This window comes from Dromaius novaehollandiae, chromosome 20 (assembly GCF_036370855.1).
Source record: "Dromaius novaehollandiae isolate bDroNov1 chromosome 20, bDroNov1.hap1, whole genome shotgun sequence".
Lineage (NCBI taxonomy): Eukaryota > Metazoa > Chordata > Aves > Casuariiformes > Dromaiidae > Dromaius > Dromaius novaehollandiae.
In genome coordinates, this window is record NC_088117.1 from 10,118,142 (window position 1) to 10,141,924 (window position 23,783).

Below are 23,783 nucleotides of genomic sequence, written 5' to 3' on the forward strand. Positions count from 1 at the left end.
AGCGCGTCCCGAAACCTGGGACTTGGCATAGCTGCACGCTGGCAGTTCCCAGGGCCAGCGGCACGAGGACAGCGGTGCTGCGCCAAGCGGGACAGTTTTAGCCTGGGGGAGAGGATGCCTGTGTCTAAACCTGGCTCGCCGATTGCTGGGACCCCCGAGGCCTGTGCCGGCCTCCCGCGGGGAGCAGAGAGCTCACACCGCGGCAACTGAGCCCGGCGAGGGCACGGGCGCTGCCCTGGGAGAGGGGGAGGCGCGGAAAGGGCCACCATGCAACGTACCTGGTCTGCTGAAGAACCTACGAGAGAAACAGTGAAATAAGCGGTTAATTTAAAAGGCAACAGACCCCATTTTCTGCTTGTCTTGATGCTACTGGTACCAATAAACTGCCATCAACACTTAAACATCCTGAGCAAAGAGACAAAAAGCAGGAGGCCGGGGGCAGCTCTGCCACCAGTTCAAGTCACTGCCCCTTTCCCCGGCTTGCAAGACGCAGGGGAGGGACTGGAACAGGACAAGGGCATTTTCTCATCTTGCACAAAGTTTTGAGGTTTTGTTTATTCCCCATTCCACTCTCTACCCAAAAACTCTCAAAGCTTCTCCGTGGAAACCCACCACAGCTCTCCCCCCGTGGCAGAGAGCTCAGAGCAGCACCGGGGCTATCAGACAGAAAAATGTGAGTCGCAGGTTTGCCTCGTTCAGCTCAAGGGCTTAAACTTTGCCTCCCACACCTCAGCACTATCGGGTATTTGGGAACTGGAGATGAGGTTTCTCGTTCCCAACAGAAGTGTTGTCCCTGGTAGACCTGGAGCATGTCCTCCTGCTTTCAAATAACCAATGTTTTCTGATGAAGAAATCATCAGCCAGCTCTGGTAAACACCCTTGCAGTTTGCCGGAGGGCTGGATGCATCCCATAGAGTACGCAGAGTTTCTGTAGTCTTCCCAAATACATGGGACTCGACTGTTTGTTTTTTGGGTTTTGGTTTGTTTGTTTTTTGAAACCACCAGCCATTATGAATTATAGCCCTGGGAAATGGGTGGGGAGTGTACTCAGATTTGGTTACGTGTTTAGTGAAAAGCTGACAGATTTTTAAAGAGAATCTTTCAGACCATTCACACAGATTTATCTCCTTGTCATAAGCTGCTAATGATGCCAAATAACTTACCAATCTTGCAGGGGGGAATGATTTCCAGGCATTCCTTATGAGCGCCTGCTCCACATTTTGGGCAAAGATAGCCCTGGTAGAACGTCCCTCTGGGCAGAAAAGAAGTCAGAAAGTCTTAGTTTCAGTCCTGACTTTGAGATTTTCTTTGCATGTTTTAATAAGACTTTGATGCAGAAAAGCTACAAAGACATCGCTCACCTCAGGAACATCTTGCATGCTTTGCAGTTGGTAGTCTTCTCGAACGTGTACATCTGAAAGCTATGGTGATTTGCATTGGCTTTCTCTGGCTTTATGTTGGACCTAAGGGATAAGGGGATAGGGGAGTTACAGCCTGTCCCTCTGAGTCATTCGGCACCCTGTGATAAGCCGCAGCACTTGCCGTCTGCATCTCAGTCAAAGTTTGGAAACCACGTGGACTGATAGGAAATCAAGTGTGAAAGCGAACTCAGGGCTTGACTGTATAGAGGGAAGATTTTGCATATTCAACTTCCTTTGATACAATATTCACGACTTTGGCCCTCGCCTGAGTCAGCCAATACCTCAGATCCGCCCACGGTGCAGGTCCGCGTGGGGCTGACCCCCATCCTGAACAGGACTAACTCCCTGCAGCGAAAGCCCTCCTTCGGGAACGTTTTACTCCAGCACAACTCAGGGCATCTCGCATCCGTCCCTCACACCGCAGCAGTCGCTGCGGACGTCGGTCCAGACCTGCACCCGCTCGTGCTTTGGTGCAAACACTCAGGGTGGGTGATTCTGTGCTGGAACCGAGCTCCCTTGTGCAGGGCCCCGTCCTGGAGGTCCGAGCGAGTGCCATGCTCGCGGGCCTCACTATCGGAGCCGGGCTCCGGTAATCTGCTAGTCCCAGACACCGTGGCCCTAGTGCTCGGTGACTGGGTCATGACAGCCTGCCACGCTCACATTGCCATTTCGAACTGCTCCATCCACTTCCTCTTCATTTCTTCCGTCTTGCAGAAGAACTGGAAGCCCTGCTTTCCTTGGAGGTGAATTAGGTAGAAGCCGTACGACCACTGCAACAGATAACGAGAGAACTGATGGACCGAGGCACCCTGAAGGCCCGAGCAACAAAATTTGCGGCACTTTTATTCAGGCATCTTAACATTGGTTTCACTGACTTCCCCCTTCTTCACTTCTCAAGGGCTATTGAACCTTTCTAAAGATAATAGCGGGGAAGGAGGAAAAATACCTCTATATTTCTATAACACATCACAACAAACGATGCATGGATCGGCTCTGCACTGCACACCAGGGCCAAACAGGATTGTATGGTGGCAGATGAGAGAGCCCAGATTTTTCTGCTCCAGTGGATCCTCCCCGGCCATTATATCTCTCCCTGACAGCAAGTGACAGCCCAGGAGGAACATCTGACCTGCCCGGTGCACATATGCTCTGGCTGTCTCATCACAACATTGCACAGAAAAATAAGAGAGAAAATTGTGTGCTTTGCTTACCATTTTTCCATGGGACTAGAAAGCATAAGAGAACAAAGTGGAAATATATTTCATTAAAACATAAAGCCAGCAGCATTTCTTCAGCATCCAAGTGGCAAAATTGGCCGTTCTTACCCTAATGTCACTTATCCCATCTGTACAATACCTCCTCGCATAGCACATAAGTGGATGGAGCCATTAAGCTAACAGGTCCCTGCTTAATTCACTGCTGGGAGGCCGGTCTTCCTTCACGGCTGCCGACCAAGTCCAAACCCACCGGCAGAGCAGAACAACGTTCCTCCAGTGGCAGCCGCGCTCTCCGAGCGCTGATTTTGGCAGACCGGTCGGCAACGCTCCCATTGCCTTTCCAAGCTCCTCCGCCCAGCGCCTCTCGGGAACGAGAGCGTCTGGCCACCCTGCCCTCCTCTCCACCCCGCCTGGCGTGTGCTCCCTGCTCGTCCCTCGCTGCCAGCTGGGCAGAGAGCAGGGAGCAGCTTCCGCTCGCTTAGTCAGATCGTTCCAGCTTCTTGATGGCTGTTTTGCAAGGAGGTCAGAGGACTGAGCCCAGCCTCACATCAATAAACATTTCCCAACTCTCTGAAAGGCTGCCCTGAAATCTGAGCCTTTTTTTTCCAGCTTTTTGCAAGCTCTATTTCTGCTTTAAAAGGCTAATGGGAATATGTTACCCAAGGACTGGCCCAAACAGCTCCAATGTGCTCTCCAGCAGAGCTAGCCCTGTTCCACCTACCTTTTTAATGTCCTTGTTGTTCATAGGATCGTCAGTCATCTTGTGGAAGAGCAGCTCAATAATTTCTTTCAGCTCATAATTGTATCCTTTCCTTTTGCAGACGATCACCACTTTATCAAATAAAAATAAATACCTGCCCAAAGCAAAGAAAGAAGCAGTTCAGTCAAATGTCTAATTAAGTTCACCTTTCAGGGACAGTATTTGGAGAGCTCTACAGACACTATTCCCCAGCCAGCACAGTTCAATGCTCTAACCGTGCTATAATTTTACATTGATGGTGCTTTCTGTCAATGCAACTTTAAGTAATAATCAAACAAATGAGCGCAAAAAATCTGGAGATGCAATGTTTCTGTGGCTGATTCCCACACAGACCATCCATTACAAACCAACACCTCCGGCTGCGTCAGCCCTAGCAGGGACTTGCCCAGTCCTGCTTCGTTAGGGACAATTAATAACTGCACTGAAGGACCCTCTGTCCCTTTCAGCTGTTTGCATCACTTTTTCTTGTTTGTTTTTTAGGAGAAAGCCGTTGCTCACTCACCTGTCCTGCTTCGTATGGTTTACTATGGAGCGAACCTTCAGTTCACCGTCTATCTTCGGCCTCCCAAATTCCTCCAGCTTCACTTGCTGCAGAAAGCGGAGCACAACTGAGATTTACCACCAGGGCTGGAGTTTGGGTCGGAAATACCCCAAAACACAAAGGTCTCCAAACGTGGCGGGATTGCAGGTAGCAGGGACGCATCTCCACCCGCGGAGGAGCAGCTCGCCCTCCACGCGCCGCATCACCCGCACCGAAAGGGAGTCCCACGCACAACCACTGCCACGGGGGTCAGACCGGGACCGAGGGGTGACGTGGGCACGGGACAGCTTCTGGGTCTGCTGACGCACTGCAACAGGGGTCTCGGGGCAAGGCTCAGAAATCAAAGCACTTTTGCAAGATTTGGGATCTAGAAAGCAAAATCCCCATGAGATAAGCCATTTTTTACAGGGTTTTCTCAAAATCGGAATGAGGGCTCTTGTAGTTTTGACCCCTGTCCTGACCCAAGACCGGAGATTTTGGGAAGGCTGGAATCCAACCCAGGGTTTTGGTCAGTCTGTCCGTCAGCTCAAAAGCCATTGCAAAAATTACTCAGCGTCGCTGAGCCATATGAATCATTCCACTTACACAGCTCTCCTTACGGGGGGGGGAAAAAATTGTGAAACTGGTCAGAAAAATAAATATTTTAAACAGCTGTGTGTATAATCGGTCGCTACGTCATTGCTGTGCCATGTGGGCTCTGTGTGCACATCACAGATCAGTCCCCCAGTGCCAGCCCTGCAAGACGAAGGGAGCCACGGAGCGGGACCGCTCTGCAGACGGGAGCTCTCTGCCCACTGCAAGGAAGAAAAGCGGCTGCTGAACGCACCCATTTACATCCCCCTTTTTACTGAGCATGATGCCTAATTGTTCACATGGAGCAGGATAAGCACGGCTGCTTCAGTCAAAACCTACGAGCCGCAACGGGCCACGTCCCCCCGCAGAACTTTGGCAGGCTTCTGAAAATTAAGGATTTTGTCCCCGCCTCTTAAATAACCATCAATTGGAAGCTTTCAAATGAAGTCAAGACTTAAAACAAAAACAACCCCCCACGACCCCCCCGGGAAGCGCTCTGGGTGGGCAGCTCCAGCTCATTCCCTTGAAAGCGGCTCAGGTGCCGGATCCTGCGCTGCGTCACCCCAGGGCCAAGCGCTGCCGCCGGCCAGCTGAGCCACCCAGCCGACCACCCTCCCCTCCCCTCCCCGCCCGCGGCAAATGCAGGACAAAACTCATTAGCTTGAAGCTCTTCCCCTGAATATTAAACTAATGGGCTTGCTCGGGGCTAAAAGCACACAGATCGGTCGCCGGGGCCGGTCGATGAGCAGTAACGGGATCGGAGGCCTCGGGAGTTTGGGAGATGAGCTTCTCCTTAAACTATCTGGCTGAGGTTTTGCGATTACGTGCACGCTACACATGCCATTCCCCTCCAAACGTGCCTCGGTATACGGTCGAGCACAGGAACATCAAGTCAACCTCGCTCTCCTCGTAGCAGCAAAAGCAAACCTGCTTTAAATAGCAAGCAGATGCCTGAGAGGTTATCTGGGCAACCCTTGGGTCCCCACGCACGAAGAAAAAGTCCGAGAAACATTCAGTGTACCACCACCAGCAAGAGCCACCTTATTTCACAGCCAAAGTGATTTTGTAATGTAGCAACCATTTCTGGCCTGCCAGCAAAAACAGAGTCAAAGATAAGGGGCTGCCCAAACACATGAGCATCTGTCTTCGGTGGCACATCGGATTCCGTAATAATTGCATCGAGAAAGCAGAAACGATAATAACGATCAAAGGGAAGTTGGGAGCGGGAGAAGAGGGGATTTTCCAACTTACCAGATTTTCTATAGAGCTCTGAAATTCACTTATTTTCTTTAAAGTCTCTTTGTCTCTCTTTACTTCATTTATGTACATGGCCAAGTCCTTAAGAGAAAAGTGAATGTTGATTTGTATTTTCCGGACAAAACTAGTACTTTTATTAAAAAAGAAAACCCACGACCCCTGTTCCCTGAAGACACATCCCCTCCTCTCCTTAACACACCCAAGAACCAGAGCAGATAAGCAGCCCCGCAAGAATTACAACAGCAACCTAGGATGTTGCAAACACAAGCTTTGCCAGCAGAAAAGTGGCTCAACATATTTCTGCGGAATTGAAAACAAAACCTCGTTAATTAAAACTAGGCAGACCACAGGCTGCAGCCTGGCAGCGCCGTGCTCCCGCTCTGCCTCCTGCGTTGTGGGTGCAAACCTGTCCCTGTCCCCTTCCTCTGCCCCTTCTCCCTTCGCGCAGCTTCACCAGACAGACGCTGCAATTTTCCCCGTTTCCCAGAAGATGGCAATGCGGGAACCGGCCCTGCGCAGCCAGCAGAGACGGGCAAGAAGTTGTTTTAGTGGAAAGCATCTTCAGGAGTGCATTTCCTCTGCCTGTATGCCTCTTTTCTGGCCCCTGCCTGCTTTTTCTCGACCATAGCTCTTGTCACCCTGGATTAAATCTGAATATGGAATTTTTTAAGACATCCCCTCAGGTCCAGACCTTCCTCAGCTTCCCAACATAAGAAGGGTTAATCACAGATGATAATCGCAGATCTAAGTGACAATACTCATAACATCACCCAATACCCAACTGAGCCAGTGGCAGGGACGGTTATGAAGAATGACAAAACCAAAAGCCTTAAGAAGCGAGGCCGGCGTCCCCTGTCAGCGCGCGTGAGAGTTAAGTGGAGCGTTGCCATCGCTCCCTTCTGCTGAGCAGAAGACCCTCTTGCACATGAAGGGGAAACGCAAGCCCAGGATCTATGGGGACTTGAAACAGCGACAGCAACGTGCAACCTGCATCTGCAGAGTTTATTCCTCACCCCACTGTCGCTTGGGCGCTTGGTGCTGCACACTCAAGCCAAGGGACGATGCACGGGGCAAATATCTACACGTGCATTTGTGCCTATGGGGTAAATCCTGCCTCTGTGCCATGTGCAAAGTAAAAGGGAGGTAAATCCCTTTGGGAAACGTAGCTCTAGTTGCAGATATTCAGACCCCCTGCACAGCTCTCCCACGCCAGACAGCAGTAATGTCAGACGTCTACCAGCACACCAGACAGAAAGGCTGCAATCTTGATGAAAAACATTACTTCTGAGTTAAGCCCTGGTTTGCAGATCAATTAAAATCAAACTGTGCTGCTTCCTATGCTGCTGGCTAGCCCAACGCAGGCTGAACCGCATCCGTGCTCTCCTGACGATGGGGCGATGAAAGCAGACAGTCCTCTCTGATGGCTTTTTTTGCAGCTTCCTCCAAAAAATGCTCAGTCCTTAGTGCAGCCAGACTGTGTACGTTTGCTTACTGGTATTAGTATCTCCCTCAACAGAAACCAGCTCCTCCAGCCTGCAGCCACCGAAGCCCAGGGTGAGACCCCCAAACCCAGCGCCCTGAACGACGGGCTCTGGCCTCACGCGGGTGCCGCTGTCTCAGCATCCCGCAGGGACCCACGTGAATCAAACCAGCCATTTCTGGCATCTGTATTTCACATCAGACTCCATAAAGGATGCGACCACAGGCAGGATTTAACAGTTGTCACCAGTTCTGCTGCTTCACCTCCATCGGCCACCACATTTGGTGGACAGAGGTGATTTTGGGCATGAGAGGAAATCACTGCTATCCTCTTCCTCTCACCAAGCCTATTTGTTCAAAGCCACGATCGTGGATTGTGCAGTAGTGGATTGAGAATGCAAGGTCCTTCAAACAACCTTAGCCTTAAAACGACCTATATATTGGCTCTGGATTCACGGGCTTGCAGGGATAATGGCTAAAAAGGTCACCAAACTTATGTAAGCGCTAGGAAATGCAGTGTCATTAAAAAGCTGAGCCTCGGAGGTGGAAAACAAACAGAGTGACCTCAGGAAACAGGAGAGCACCCAGGGATGAATCCTTCAATGTCCTCAAGAGAGAAAATCTGGATTTAACCATCATCTTAAAGTCAGATTCTGCTGATGATGATCCCACTGTGAATTCGGCGTGTACATGGGGGGACACAGCCAAGTGAGAAAACATTTGGATGATTTTTTTTTGTTTTTTGCAGAAGGTTTTCCTTGGATCTTGGGGGTTTGGGGCTGAAAGCTCAAAAAAAAAAAAAGTAAACGAAGCAAATTTTTGCCACAGAAAGTCTTCATCTGTGGAAGAGGTATTATCCTCTTAAGAACAGAGCATGTGGCTAAAAGGATTCCCAGGCAGCGGCTGGATGGCAGAGCGCGTAGGCAGCTCTGCTCCCCCCAGACACAGGCGCTAGCTTTGGTATCTGCAGCACTTCCAGGCTTGCCTGTAGAGCTGGAGCTCCTCCAGGTTTCTCCCAGCAAAAAGCAGAGCCAAACCTGGCACCGCATATTTACACACAACAGGAATTAGCGAAAAGTCCCAACCTGTCAACAAATATCAGTTGCCCCAGATGCTTAAGAAGGCAGATAACAGTGATGACTGCAGGTCTGCTGCAAAGCAATCCCATTAAACAGCAATCGATATACGTCCTAGAAGAGGAGGAGAAGTCTCCTCCCTTCGGGCTGCAGACGGTTTCTCCTCTCCGTCGAAGTTTCCGCGGGGCGGCCGCGAGCAGCCCGGAGCACCGCGCGGTGCAGCCCTCGCCCTCCCCTACCTGCATCGCCTCCAGGGCTTCCTTGAGCTGCTGCTTTTCCGGCCGGTCGGACGAGTGGCTGAGCAGCTCCTGAAAAAGCAGCGCGGGAGCGTGAGGAAGGCCGAGCCGCCCGCAGCCACGGCCGGGGGAACGCGCCGGGCCGCTGGTGCGCGGGAGACCCGTTACGCGGAGTTGACGGGAGGAATTTCACACATAATCAGATTATATGCAAGCTTATTTTATATTCATTAACTGCCTCTCATGGCTAACAAGTGCAGAATTACCCTGGGTCACCATACTCGAAGAGGCGGCACAAATATTATGCTGAGTTAAGTAGCTCTAGTAATTATTTCATTTGAAGGGAAAAATCCCCTTACTCTGCATTTGGCAACGATTCACCCTCCACTGTAAAAGCCAAAAGATGCTACGGTGAGCGTGGCAGCTGGAGAGAAGTCTCAACGCTGAAACACTTACTTTTAACAGGAGATGATATTTCAAAACTCGCTGCATTGGAACCACCAGCAAATCTTGCAGTTTGAATTTCCCATCCTGAACCTTCAGCGTGCATTCCTATTAAAGAGATCAATAAATCAATAGCGAAGAAGTAGTTGCCCCCCACAAAAAAAAAAAAGCCTCAAATGTCCTAACATTAGGTTTTGCTTCTGTAACTGCAGTTTTGACGTGCGACCGTTCTCAGTCTCTGCGAGCAGACAGCCGCTGCCAGGGCCCGAACTGCTGAGGTTATCCACAAATGAAACATAGGGTCTGGACCCAAAAACACAGACGTTTTCAGGCAACTGATCTACTTCAGCTAAATGAGATACTGCTCATTAGGAGAGCGCCCGTGTGCTCTTAGACCTCTGGAAATGTCAAATGAAACACATTAGCTTAACTCACCTCTGCAATGGTTTGAGCTAATGCGTTTTATTTGCAAGGGGCCAGCAGCAAGCACGCAGACGGTTGCTGCAGCTTGGCTGATAAGGATTAAGTCATTAAGATGTGCTAATGTGATCCCATGAAGTTTTGCGACTATTACCTTAGCCCAGACCCATTAAATACGAGACTCTGCTGTGCTGGCTGGGACCCTTTCCAGCGGCTCCCCCAGAGAGATTAGCTGAGGTGACACGAGGATGCAGCTCACATCATGGTGTTTTGATGCAAAATCCAGGGTACATTTGGAAAAAAATTAGTAAATACATAGCTTTATCCTTGAATCGTGTTGCTGCTTCTGCACGGAGAATCAAAGGGTGTTTGTGGTAAACAAGGTAACACGCATGGACAGCCCAGCAAATTCAGATTAGCATCAAGACCAAAGCCGGGAATTAAAGCTGGGAAAAAAACAGCAGCTCAAATAACACAGCCCTTCCGGGGCTTCTTTGATTTACTTAATATCTCGATCAGACCCTATTTACACTGAGCCCTTACGCTGAGGAAGGAGGACAGCGGAGGAACCAGGGCACTCGCTCGGAGACTCGGGTTCGCCTCCGGCCGTGCCAGGGACACGGCGTGTGACCTTGCAAAAGCCGGTCGGGTCCCGGCTCTTAGAAGCTCGATGCTTTTAAGGATCCAGCCCTTGATTTCTCTGGTTCTTTTGCTTCCCCATCTTCAAAACCACTTCCCCTCTCTCAGGAGGGTGCTGCGAAGATAAGCTAGGAGCACTCGGGCACTGGAGGAGCTAGCTAGCCCTTAGCGGAGCTGCAACACGTGTCTACGGCTCTGGAGCGGTCGCGGTCTCATTGCACGACCCCAAAAGCGACCTGGCACGGCACGCAGGATGCTCAGCGAGTCCCGCTCGCAGTCTGTGCTGGGCGTCCAAAGCGACCCTGGGGCTGACAAATGACGCACAGGGAAGGACAAGGCTGGCGGCGGTGCATCGAGTCTCCTCTAGATCTTTCCAGCCATTTGTGGTGGTGGTTGATGGAGATGACCGGCTGGTTAGTTGGGCCTTCAGGTCTTTCCCGCGACTAAACCAGCTAACGGGGATGCTCCCGGCAGCAAAGCAGCCCCTGAACGACCCAAACCAAGCTGCCTGTTTTAATCAGGTGGGGGAGGAAGGACCGAGAACACGTTTGCGGGGCACAGAAAGGGGCCAGCATGAGACCGCGACTAGGTAAGGCAGAGCTTTCTTCCCTCTTGTTCCCCTCGTGCCTGGGACAGCACAAACTCATCCCAAACTCCTCCCCTCTCTCGCCAAGCCGAGCATCTCAGCGCCCGCAGCCCTTCCAAAAGCCAGCGGCAAAGCGAGCGCCGGAGAGGAGGCGGCGAGAGCTGCTGTGCGGGTGCCCCCGGCCCCATCCCCAGTCCCCTGCCGCTCACCTCCACTTTCTGCCGCACGTCCTCCCTGTTGGCGAGGAGGTGGTTCAGGGTGTTCTGGGCGTACTCCATGTGGCTGCAGTACTTGCCATAAATCAGGAGCCTGCAGAGGGGGGAAATCACAAATTTAATCGGAAACACTTGGTGGCCATTATAACCTGTTATAAAAAATACATATATATACACGCACGTATGGCGAAACTACAAGGCAATCACCTATTCCCCCACGTAACTGCTTAGCAAAGTATTAACACTCTTTTACTACACCAGTCTTTAATATTTAAGTCTTCAGACGTTTCCCAAGCTGGAGCCCGTTGGGGGGATTTGGCTTTCCATGCACGCTCAGGGAAAGGCCCCGGATCAGGTCTCATCCGGAAACCGGTCGTTCCTCCTCCCTCTTTCGAAGGATCAGTCACCGGGAAGCCCGGCTGGGCTGCCTGCTCTCCTGCTCCGCAAACAGCACATCCCTCTCTGCAGGCAAGTTCCTTTTAAATACGTTTTTCTCTCCTGTGTGCTCCAAAACTGGGCCAAGAAATCACTTGTGCAAACCCAAAGGAAAGTCTCTGCCCCAAAGAAAGTATTATTTGGATCCAGTAGCAGCATCTGCTGAGCCTACAACCATGATGCATTTAAAACCCGCTCCTGCAAGATCTGTATGTTCGCAGTGCCGCATCAATAAATAGAAGTTGGGCTCCGTACCGAAAGACCTTTCTCAGCAGAGGGTCAAGAAGCAGCTTCACAAATGGTAGCGTTATGTATGTCATGTCCTACGCCGGCTCAGCCCTCTCCTGCCCGGACTAAACGAGGGGCTGGAGATTCGGCAAACGGCGTGGAGGAGGGTGAGCGCTGAACCTACGGCTGCCGCGGCCCAACTCGCACGCCTCAACGCATCGCCGTTCAGCTGCGAGTCGGCTTCTTCTCGAGATTACAAGAGGCGCCGTAATCCTCCTGATGTCTTAATAGACCCTGCATCTCCCTGATTGCAATGCTCTGGTTTTCTTGTTATGCCACGTTAGCGTCACGGTTTGCAAAAGCAGAGCATGCATGCGTCGCGAGCAAACCGCTTCCCGCGTTGGCAGGCTCAGGGCTGAAAAGACCAAACAAACGGCAACAGCAGCTTAGTTCCTGAGAGTTCTCCAAACGCGGCTGTCACCAGACCGTGCCAGCACTAAAACCTATGAATCCAACTTTGTAAATACTCCTGAACAAATCTTCTGTCTCCCAAGTCACAGCTGCTCGCACTCCAAAACGCAACGGCCACCACCATGGTAGGGCCTCTCTTATTGAGGATTTGGGGATATTTTACCGAATCAGGATGAAGCGAAGAAACACTTCATTCTTGAGAAGTGTCCAGACTTATCTGCACTGCATCGGAGAGATGGAGGCTTCCAGTCCCCCGAAAACCCAAGGGCACATCTGTCCGACGGACACGCAGGAAAGCTGCAGGTGCTCGGCAGTGCGCGTTGCCTGCTCTTTGCAGGAAGGGCCACAGGGACCTACCTGAGATCAAGTGACCGGATAATTTGGGGGAAGCGGGTTGTCACAGGCTCTGGAAACACAGTGAAGCTCCGCAAGAATACACTGGGCTATAAATTTAAACATCTTGACACAAGCAGTCCAGTTTTGCTGCGGATTCCCCCTTCTCCACCATCTCACTCATTAATCCTGCATGACAGGTTTGGGTTTCCCCCCCTTTTCTTGCTGTTAACTGTATTGCTGCTGATAAGACACATATTCAATCACACGCTGTACCTCATCCATTATTTCGGAGCCTTGTCTCACGATGGAGACGCGCTCGGAGCACCTGCCCCGGCGTCGCTCCGTAAATGGGGGATTCGCAGACCCAGGCGCATCATTGAATGGCGAGATTTATGGGACCCGCAATCCTTGACGAAGCAGCAGCCAATACAGATTATTCTTCCGCCTCTTCCCCTTGACAACTCCTGAACGTGTACAATAATATCTATCTTGCCAGCACTTGGAGAGTTTCAAAGACACTCCAGAAGCATAAATTCAAACCTCTGGCTTTCACAGAGAGAGATTTACAAACTATTTCCTTCCAAAAAAGGGAAAAAAAGAATCTGCAAAGCAGAGAAGCAATGCATCATTACGCTGGGACCTCTCTGAGGATGCGTACGGAGGCAAGAGCTGTTTGGCACGGATGCATTAGACGAGAGGAAGGTCTGATATAAAGGGACCCAACGGGGACTCTGGGGGTCCATCTTCGCTTCTTGGTGGTGCGATGGTGTCATCCCATGTGAGATGGGGGAAATCATTCCTTGGAACCCCGTTTCCTTTCTCTAAAATGGGATAGCATCATCCCTCGCCACCCTTTCTCACCGATGCAGGAAAGGACCCTGTCTATTTAGACCAGGATACTCCAAACTCCTCATCCCTGGGGCGCTCTGCAGATGCCACCTCCAAGCAACTGCTCCCTAAAAAGCAGCCGTGTATCTCAGAAGATGAAATCCCGGCCTCACCGCACTTGACGGGAAAGTCGCCCAACGTCAGCGGGGCAGGATTATACCCAGTCGTTACGGGAGAGCTCCTACAATGCTAAATTCACCCCAGCAACGACCCCATGGTCCAAGAGCAATAAATTCCCTCCGTCTCCCACAACACAACAGCTCCAGAGCGCACGGCACGGGGTTATCTACGGGTATTCCCACGCAACGCAGGGCGACGGCGCTGAACGGCTTCCCGGGGAACCAGCGTCGCAAGCGACGAGCGCATTTGCAGGGAAATCAGTGACTCGGGGGCACGCACAGAGCTAGCGGGAAGCAAATGAGGGCAACGCTTCACCTTACCAGCATGGAATTTGCCATTCGAAGGGCAAAAAGCCCGAGGCAAGCCGGATTGAAGGGCTGACCCGCCCGGACCTTGCAGCAGAGCTGCTCCGAGGAGCCGGACCATCGCCGCGAAAGGGCTCGAAGCAGGGCCGTGACGCCGCCGGTTCAGTGCCAGAGTCCGGCCTCTGCCCAGACACGGCACAGACCGCTCCTGACGGGGCCGGACAGGTTCACCAGCAACCGAATACAAAACAGCGAACGCGGGTGCTCCTGCACGAGCTCCGCGAGGGGAAGTCTCCATGAGCAGCAGCTTCCCACGGCGTTTAGGTCCCCGGGATGCGCGCGGGGCACAGCATTTCTTCTTCTTTCCCCAGAGATTTCCTCCTACTGCAACCGACCCAGCACAGGAGCATCGCGGGGGTGGAAAGCACTGGCTGGAAGCAGCCAGTGCTGGATTTGTCCCCGAAAGACACGTGCGCGCAACCCACATGCGCGCAACCATCGCTGCTCCGGACGGCACCGGCACGCACGTGGACAAGCACAGGCAGCAGATCAAAAACACCTAAGTGAGTTTTACGAGTGTTTTAAAATTATTTGCATTCTCCTTTAGAATACTTTTTTTTTTAAATCCAAAAAACATCCACTTTCTAAAAGAGGCACTGTGAATGATGGAATATGTGACCTTACGGCGTATTATTAATGCAGAAGGTATTTCTGGAGTTATTGACTTCTGAATGGCATTTCTATGTCTAGACACTGGTTTAATCAGAGCGAAATAACATCCTGGCATGATTCCACAATGAATCAGGCCTTTGATTAATATTAAGGATATTAAAGGCTTTTATTAACCTTATCTTTATGTTCCAGGGTACTCCTCCCTGCAGCTGCCAAAACACAGGACCTATTACGTTTGCTAAAGCAACTTTTATATTTATTCATCATGCAATAGGTGTGGGACGACAGCGGTGCCAAATACCTGACATCCTACAGTGAACCATCGCTTTGATCTGACCTGACCCACGTCCCCTGCAAAGGAAGCAGCGATCCCAACACGTCACATGCCCTCAAATCCCCACCGGCGCTTGCAGGAGAAGCCATCCACTGCAAACCACAACGTGTGCATCTTCATTCCCCTCTGATACATCTGCGTAAACACATTATACGTTCAGCCTCCAAAATAGCTGGTCCCAAACGGGTGGTCGTGAGCCCGGGAGAACTTGCAAGAGCCTCCACGCAGAGCCACACCGCAGCTCAGCAGAGCACAGCGAAGATTTAGCCGACTGCCATGGGAAATATCCCATCACAGGCCGCTCTGCCCCGGTTACCTGGTACACCTGTGGCTTCATTTGCTTGCCTTGGTGGAGGGACCAAGCGATGTTTGAGATGCCCGAGACCATCTTAGCTGCTGAGGATACAATACTTGGCTGCGACCGACTTTTCTATTCACCATTCTGAGATGCCCCCGTGGTTAGTAACGCTAATTTGCTGAACCTGGAGCTGCCTGCAGACTGGGTTTCCTTTTACCTTTCCTTGAATTCCAGAAACACTTTTGCCAGGCTGCTTCCTCCAGACATCATCGAGACATCGATGGCTCTCAGGAAATTGAAGTGCACTTTAATTAGGTCCTAAAATGAAGAAACAATCAATACTTTAAACACATCCAAAGCAAATGTGCATGCAAAGCCTAAAGAAACGCACATTCACTACTTAATTAGGCAGTCATTTTCTCTTCTTCTCTTTACCCATTAACTGTTTTTAATATGTGTCATTCGAGTGAGATATAGCCCTAAACCGCCACGAGTGCAGGGCTGTAATTCAGTTAGAAGGTTATACAATGATAACTGCATCCAGGACTTCCAAGTGTATTAAACTCCTGCTACTTGGTCTGGTGGGAGGCTTCAAGCGGGATCCTGCGCAAGGCGGCCCTGCTCGAGGCGGTGGAGAAGGCGGGGGAGCAGAGCACCGGCCGGCCTGGGAACGAGCCCCTTGGTCCCTCCCTGCGCCTGCACGGATAACGGCACCAGCATCCAGCCGCCTTCCCTTAATTGCACCAGCCCGCATTGCTCCTCCAGCCTGGAGCAACGTCCCCTCTCCGGCTCAGCTGAGGAGGCGGCGGGGTCTCCCCAGGCGGCTTCCTCCCCCCGAGGCTGCCAATCCCCCGGGATGGGATTCATGCTTTTGCCCTATTCTGGGAATAGGGAGTCTAAGAGAGAGGAGGCAACTTGCTTAACGTTAAACAGTAGGTGAGTAGCAAAGCCAGAGACAAACCCCAGGTGCCCCCAGCTCCCGGGCAGCGTGCAATAGGGCCATTCTGCTGCTTCCTGCCGTGCTTTAATTCAGAAATATGTCCAATATTTTTCCAAAGCATTTCTAAGTATAGCTAAAGTGCACAAAGCCACGGAACATCCTTGGTATCAAATTATTTTCTTACTCAGAGTTCATATAATCCCCAACCTTAAGTGGGTGTTAAAGAACGTCTCCTAAACCCATTCAAGCTCTGCAACACACTGAGGGACCGGAGCTATACAGATGGACGCGTGAACCAAACGTGAAGTCTCAAAGTCCTTTCTTAAGTGGGAAGAAAGCTAAGCTGCCATGAAAAGTGCAAGGCTTTAAGCAACAGTGTTTACTCCATTACCTCCAAATTGATAAAAATAGCTTCCATCTCCTGGGGAGTCAGTACCAGCTTCAGCGGGTTCATGTAGTTCTGCAAGAGGCAAACGGAAAACTGATTGAAATAGAGGAGAAGAGTCAACACCTCTCTTCCTGCATAAGAGCGACATTCTTCACTGTTTCACCGGCTGCATTTGTCTTGGCAGGGAGAAGCCAGGTTTTAATGAATCCGAGCACTTGCACAGGCAGGGGAACGACGCCACGTTCGTCAAGACCAGCCTGTGCCAGGGAGGCCCAAGCGGGACGCAAGGAAACACCGGGGGCTTATCGTGATCCAAAGCCCCCCGGGCACCTCCACGCGTCAGGAGGTGAAAGACGTCCACGCGGGGTATACACATGTGCGTGCATTCGTTGTGTTGTTTTATTTTTGATTTTTATCAACCTGCTGGTTTCTGCACAAGGCGGCAGTTCTCCGCTGCAGTTGTGCGAAGCAGGGAAGCATCTTCTCAGCTCTTTGATTATCTCGCTGGAATTTTGCCCTTGAAAAGCGCAGATGATATGATTGCTTTGGAAATGCCTTGCTGAACAAATACATATTAACAGAAACGTCTACATGGCTTGTAACTACAAAACACACAGATGCGATGCACCGAACACAGGACCTTCTACCCCACAACACGCCAGAAAAATCTCCTCTGCCTTTGCAAACTCTTTTAATTCATATCAAAGCAGTAACTTAACTCTTTCTTTGGGCTGAAACAGAAGGGTTGCAGTTGTTTTCAAAGCGCTATTTGCATAAGCAACGCGTACATTAGAACATTTCTTTGAAAAATGTGAAATGCTATTTTTAATGTGCTGGTTTCTCTCACAGCTTCTTTGCAAGAACTTTCAACAGATTAAAGCAAACAAAAGGAGAGGAAACAAAAGCATTAGGAAAATTAGAAATGGCAGCTCGATTTTTATTATCATTCTTTATTCCCGCTACTTCACTCTGCGAGTAGAAACAATCTGCAGCCTCCCGCAGCAGCCACGACCTCGCTGTCTTGCTGAGGTGTTCATTTTTTTTAAAAGAAAGGCACAACAATAATTCATCAAAACCAATTAAAACCCATGAATTCAAGCAGCGAAATGTTACTTTTAATCCAATTAGTTTCAATGACAAGTCAGCACAGCTTCAGCACTTTTGCAAAATGCCCAGAATAAAGAGCCTCTTTCCAATTATTCCGTGGCAATCGAGGCGATGAGGTTGGTAGATAAGGTATCTACCAACGCGGGTCTTATCGGAGCGACCAGCCCGGCGGAACGAGGAGCGGGAGCCTCTACCCGGGGGCGAGGGATGGGGAAGGACGGCTCGTCTGCACGCGGCAGGGGGGCTCTCGGCCTCCTTCCAACACGCAGCCATCAGAAATAATACGCTGTTTGGCTCATATGGTCACGGGCTGCACATTTGTGCTCGTCCGTACGGGTTTTCTGCGTCTTCCTTCTCTCGCAATTTTACATCTGAACGCACCGATCCGGCCTCATCGCAGCTGCCAGCTCTCGCCGCGAGAGCTAACGCAGCACGATTAACGGGCAACCGAGGGCAGCGCGACGGCACAAAAAAATGGCTCAGCTCTTACCTTTTCTATATCTTCAAGCGTTTTGTAGTATTTGGCCTCAGTTTCTTGAATTTCTAGCAAACAGCAATTTCTTTTGTCATCTTCTGTCATTCCCATTTTCTAGGGAAAGGAAAAATAACGCACGTCCGGATATTGCTAAGACTGGTCCAGCAACCTGCTCATGTGGAGCAGAGCTTTGGCTCAGCCTTCAGCAACAGCAAACCCGTAACAAACGCAAATTTGGGAAGTCAGAAGAATACTGTTCACAGCTGCTGTTAACAGAAACAGTTTTTCTCTAAAAAATTCGGAAGAAACCTTGGCTCTACTATCAAGCATGTTTCAACACAGCAAGCATTACATTTTTGGTGTTTATTATAGCTACATCATCAAAGGGAACTATAGCTACAAGACACCAGCTAAAGCGGAATAATTGAAAGACAAGTACTGCTTTTTCCCCTATTATTTTTTGCTTAACAGGAAACTCATAATAGAGCCTAAATGGTCAAAAATAATTCGTTAGACTTATACAAATACCCTGGCAGGTTGCGAATTCTCATCGTTGTAGGTCAGACGAGATAATACATGTATTTCTTAAAGCCCCAACTCCTGGAGTAATTCAGTGACTGGTTTTTAATGATCATGCATAGGAATGAACATGGTTTCTACACCCAGTTATAACGCCCAGCTTAGCTCTATCAGCTAGATGGAAACCAGTATTTTAATTGGTCTCTTACCTGCATATATCTAATCTGAAGCGTGCAGAAACACAAGAAACCAATTAGCATTATACACTTCCTACTGCAACACATCTTAAGCAAAAACAAAAAAAAACCCACAACCAAAATATTTCCACCATTCAGACAGAAATGTGGGTGGTTATATTAATAACAGGTTCTTTTGCTAAGAGGAGGAAAGGGAGTCAGAGGTAGGAAAACGCTGTGGGACACATCTTCAGCTGCTCTTCATTGACTCCACCACTGGCCATCAGGACCCAAAAACCAGAGCTGTTAAGAGGACACAACTACAGCCCTGGAGCGAAAGGCCAGGCAGGAGCTGCTCTCTCGGCGCTAACTCCACTGGCCCCAACCCCGCACGTCCCGCACGAGGGGTGCTTTCTCCCATTTTAGCCTTCTGCATGAGAAATTTCCACCAAAACCTTCCAAGGATCAGTTCTTGGGCAAATGGGCTTCTGCAGCTCCTGGCAAAATGGTAAAAACAGCGGTGGCGAGGAGCGGTGGTGTTGCCGGTGCCTCCGAACAGCGCGGCGAGGCTGCCTCCGCTCGCCCCCACGCACGCGGTCCGCGTCGGGCTCGGGGGATTTCATCGATCGGTGAGCTTGTCCGTTTATCCCGCTTCGTTACAGCGAGTTATGTACCGCTGTCAGCCGCTGTTTGCAGCCAGGAGACGGTAATTAGAGGCTACGCGAATCCCGCGGCTGGCAGACAGCCGAGGGAAGGGGAAGATTTGGAAGCTGGTGCTCCGGTGAAAATCTCCCTTGGAGCTTTGCATCAGCAGAAACCAGCGCAGCCCTCTCCGTTTCCCTGGGAGACACGTCGCAGGGGCTCACGTCTAAATCCCCCAAACACACCCGCGGGGAGCTTCGAGGACCTCCTTCCCTCTCCCGGAGCAGGGGGTTGCACCAGCGCTAAGGCAGGTCGCCCCGCGGGGTCTACGCTGGCCTGGCCGGACCTGCCGTGGTCTCTGGGGCTCTTCCAAGACCAACCCATCTGCAAACCCTCTCCGTGGTGGACGTCATGGCTCCTCGAGGAGCTGCCCACGGCGGGCCCCAGGGCCTTTACCCGTCGTGAGGCAGCTCAGCTTCAAGGAACGGTGCGTGGGGGTTTGCTTCGTTACCCTTCGCTGGTGGATCACTTATTTAATTTTATCCTCCCCCTTCCCCTCCCACCAAGCCACAGCTTTAAAAACGCATATAAATTGTTACCATGGGCTGTTGAACTTCCACTCTGATGATATCTTCGTAGATATCATCGCCTTCATCTTCACAGGGGACGCAGTCGTAAATATCCTCCCCCAGATCATGTTCGCTGGAACGAGAGCGAGAGCGATTGAGCGGTGATGGAGAGGGCACCTCCGCCGCCACCCGACCGGGCAAGCGAACAACTGCGCCCGCTAAAGAGGGACAATAATCACGACAATTAAAAAAAAGAAAAGGAAGGATTTTTCCTTTTTTTAAAGCCCTCCAGGACCACAACATTTTAACATCCTCGTTTCACTTCTCCCCATTAAGAAGTGCCTGTTTTCCCCGATGAGCACCCATGGCACGGCGACTCCCGCTCACTGCATTCGGAGGCTGCAAATGGGCGAAATGTTGTGCGATAGGAGCTGACGCCGCAGCTGAGGCATCGCTCCGGCTTCATCGGGACCTTCCGACCGGCTGCACCAAGGCACCGAGCCCGGCCCTGCTCCGCCTGCCTCCGTAGGTGTCCGTAGTCTCCGGTGTTATCTCCCCAGGATTCCCCCACCCCTTTCCCAAACTTGGGGCTGATCCGCTACCTTGGAGCTCAGCAGAAATCGAGGGTTGCAAAGGATCAAGACTCAAGCTTTTCTGAACGTGCAGCTCTCCCGGCGTGAACGGCACCGTGCTGACCACAGGCACGCTTCTCAGGTACCTTGCGCGAAGAGCGGGTGCTGGCGAGCTGCCCCGCTAACGCCGGAGCCGGGGTCGGGCCAGGCAGCTGCCCCGAGCAGCAGCCCACGAACAGCTCTGCGCTGGAGATACCCCATAAATATTTAACGCCTCTGGGTCTGGTTTCACTGGGTGATGTACCAACTCCCATAAAACACCACCTCTGCTCTGCTGGCCAACGAGGTTCATTTCTAACATCTCTCGGACTAGCGTGGACGTCCTCGGAGCGAGCACGGGAGGAGCCTGGGTGGGAAGGGAGCACCGGTGGGACACGACAAGGAGTGAGGAGGTGGCTCCTCTCCACGCCGCTGCCACGTCCTACTCATGCCTGGCATGAAACGCGGTGCAAACGGTGCAGCACCCAGGGCAAAACGGCCCCTCGGCCCTGCTCCACCTGCGGGTGCAGCAGCAGAGGATCACAGCTGCGAAGGTGGGCGCAAGCGCAAGGTGCATCCCTACTCCACCTCCACGCGACTGCTGGTGGAAAAGCGCCCAAGCCCCGTTCGACGCTACCAACGCGTCTCAAGTGACTGCTGCACATGCGCAGAGATGCACCAGATTTACCAGGACCCCTCGGGCAGGCAGGGACCTGCACGTGGAACCAGAAGAGCGCCCATCGCACGCAGCAGCAGGTGCTGCCGGTGCCCGAGGTCTCACCGTACGGACAGCCCAGGCTCAGCTCCTCGACGCTCGGCCCCATGGGGCTGCAGCCCCACGCGGATCCCCATAACGACACGTCCAACATGGCCAGATCAAGCAGAAGTCACATTTTCAGAATTGGCCAAGTCGCGTAGGAGCTGCCCTGGCGAGCAGGGACTTTATAAGACAAGACACAACACCCAACTTCTATCCAAAGCTGATGGCGTTGGGTACTTAGTAGTCATCAGAGCCTACACAAATGCCCCTGGGGCTCCTAAGTCATCGAGCATTTTTGAAAATTCAACCCATAATAAATACTAATTAAAAATAATAGTGTTAGAGCTCAGACCTACAGGTGCTGATTGCTAATGGCTCCCACTGAAGTCAGCCTCCTGGGATCAGCACTGTGCGAAACACCGGAATATCAAACAGCTTTCTGATACGTTACGAGCTGTCTCTTTCAACACAAGTATTAATTACATACAAATATTGAGGCGTAAAACTCTGCGCAAACTGTAACGCTCAGTATCTCTATATTATACGCTCAGCACTGAGCAGCAGATACACATATATTTGCAAAAGTGGGCTCTATTTCTCTTCTAAATGCAGTTCTTTCTATCTTTAAAAGAAGATTTATTTAATAAAAGTTTGGGGGGGGGGGGTTAAATAAATGCCCTGGCATGATGTATCATTCCCATTCTCCCAGACTGATACATTGCAGCTGCTGTAATAATGCCCACTAATAGCTGGCGATCCATCTTCCCCTTCCCAAGTGTCGCCACCGCTGTTATTATCTGTACCAATATTTATATTCTACGCTCCTCTCCTTATCCAGAGCAAGTAACTCCCGGTTCCTGATTAATCTTCCATTCCTGCATGCACTTTTCAGATCGCCGGCTGCCTCTCCATACATCATTCCTCCGGCTAGAAGGTCGTTAGGAAACGCACGGTTGAGTTAATATTGCAACGGGCGCTCCCTGCACGGCAGCGAGTGCGGCTGTGGGCATCTCCACCGCCCCGTTTTGGGGGAGAAGAACGAATGGAAGAAGAATGAGGCCGGGAGCAAGTGCAAATGCAGCAAAGTGCCTGCGGAGCTACAGCTCCGGCACGGTTGGACATGATCCGTGTGCCACCACCTCGCCAGCATTGCCGCCCCGAGCAAGCAGCCGAGCTCCCGCTGCCCCGTGTGCTCTTTCCTACCAAAACCAGTGCAACCCCTCTTTCTATCTCCAGTTCCTTGCCTGAGGAGGAGAAAAAAAAGCAAATATCCCTATTTCACAGGGGCATTTGGAAAGATGCCTCCATTTCTGAGCTTGGGGGAGAAGCGCTAGAGAAGCTCCAAACCGACAGCCGTGGTGGTATTAAAATAACGATACCTTCGTCAGATGATCCCGTATTTATTAAAGCGCATTCCTGCCGCATCTCTGAGAAACGCCAGACTGCCAGTTTTATGGGGAACCGTAAAACGTGCAGATTAGCCTCTCCCGAGCAGCCTGCGAGCTGCAGGGTTTTGCTGGTGCGCGTATCGCTGTTGCCACCAGCGCTTTGCACACACCGACTTTCACCGGGCTCTGTGTTTCGTCTGTCAGAGTTGAAAATACGCAAACCCCCTTCTGTTATTAAAAAAGAGAGTGGGCACCAGGAGGGTTTTAGCCAGTAGCGACCCCAGACCACACTAAACGTTAATTGCCATATGGGAAGGGAAAGCGGGGCAGATATTTCCAGGGTTTAGAAGAGTCCCCTGCGGTGGGAGGCATTAAATTCAGCATCCCGAGCATGGCGCGCTGGGACTGAACAACTTGAGCACGGAAGGCCAGATCATCCCATCTTTTTTCCATCAAAAAAAGGCAATTTACTCCCTCAATGAAACCAGCAGAAACAGAGTTACCCACGTGTATCAGAGCCTACAACCTACTGCCTGGATTAGGAGATTCATTGACAGCTCTGGGCTGAGGAAAGGGATTTTATCCTCCCTTCAGAGGCAACACTAGCATTCGCAATTACTGTTACTAGGATGGAGAAAGCCAGCTTTGGACTGGCCGGCCTGGCAGCATCCTGCCTAGAGGGAAAAGCTCGTTGAAAGCAAAAAATAAAGTCTGGGGCGGTCACCAGCACGTGCGAGCTCGTAGCTCTGCCCCGGAGGGTCAGCTGCCTCGGGGCTTGGGTGCCGGTGGTGAATCCTCTGCGGCAGGTCCACCTCGCCGTGTTAGAGGAACGCTGCCTGTCCCATTTTCATTATCATCAACAAGGAGGGCGGAGGAGGAAGAGCTGAGAAGCTCGAGGACCATCGGAGGGTCTCTTAATCCTCCTCCAGCACTCGGAGAAGGCAATGAGTTTCTACCAGCCTCTTCCTCTGCCAGAAGCAAGGACGGTCCCAAACCCAGCTCAGCCCAAGCGAGGCCCTCGGGCCGGCAGACCACACCGCAGCCCTGTCCAAACCACAGCGCTGCTTTCGCTCTGCTGACGAAACTCCCAGAAAGAGCTGCAGAAAGGGGAGGAGGGAGAGGCAGCTCAAGTAAGACAACCAAAAGCTGAACCCACACGTCCAGCGCTGCGGCTGGGAGGGCTGAAGATGCAGCAGACCTGGTAGCCTCTGCCAGGCCTGGGCTGGAAGCACGTGCCGAGTCTCCCGGAGAGCTGCC

The 23,783-nt window shown here is 51.4% G+C and overlaps 1 protein-coding gene across 1 annotated transcript in view; it reads right to left on the minus strand.

Annotated features, from left to right (window-relative positions):
* VAV2 (vav guanine nucleotide exchange factor 2) overlaps positions 1 to 23,783 on the minus strand; it is a 147,800-nt gene that overhangs the window by 12,999 nt on the left and 111,018 nt on the right. Inside the window, exons 5-18 of the mRNA XM_026094434.2 lie at positions 19,798 to 19,900; positions 17,877 to 17,975; positions 16,283 to 16,351; positions 15,169 to 15,269; positions 10,859 to 10,958; positions 9,017 to 9,112; positions 8,564 to 8,632; positions 5,764 to 5,850; positions 3,901 to 3,986; positions 3,360 to 3,492; positions 2,082 to 2,191; positions 1,362 to 1,463; positions 1,164 to 1,252; positions 279 to 295 (exon numbers count right to left, since the gene is read on the minus strand). Of these exons, the coding sequence (XP_025950219.2) occupies positions 279 to 295; positions 1,164 to 1,252; positions 1,362 to 1,463; positions 2,082 to 2,191; positions 3,360 to 3,492; positions 3,901 to 3,986; positions 5,764 to 5,850; positions 8,564 to 8,632; positions 9,017 to 9,112; positions 10,859 to 10,958; positions 15,169 to 15,269; positions 16,283 to 16,351; positions 17,877 to 17,975; positions 19,798 to 19,900 (1,261 nt within the window). The remainder of the gene's footprint in view (positions 1 to 278; positions 296 to 1,163; positions 1,253 to 1,361; positions 1,464 to 2,081; positions 2,192 to 3,359; positions 3,493 to 3,900; positions 3,987 to 5,763; positions 5,851 to 8,563; positions 8,633 to 9,016; positions 9,113 to 10,858; positions 10,959 to 15,168; positions 15,270 to 16,282; positions 16,352 to 17,876; positions 17,976 to 19,797; positions 19,901 to 23,783) is intronic.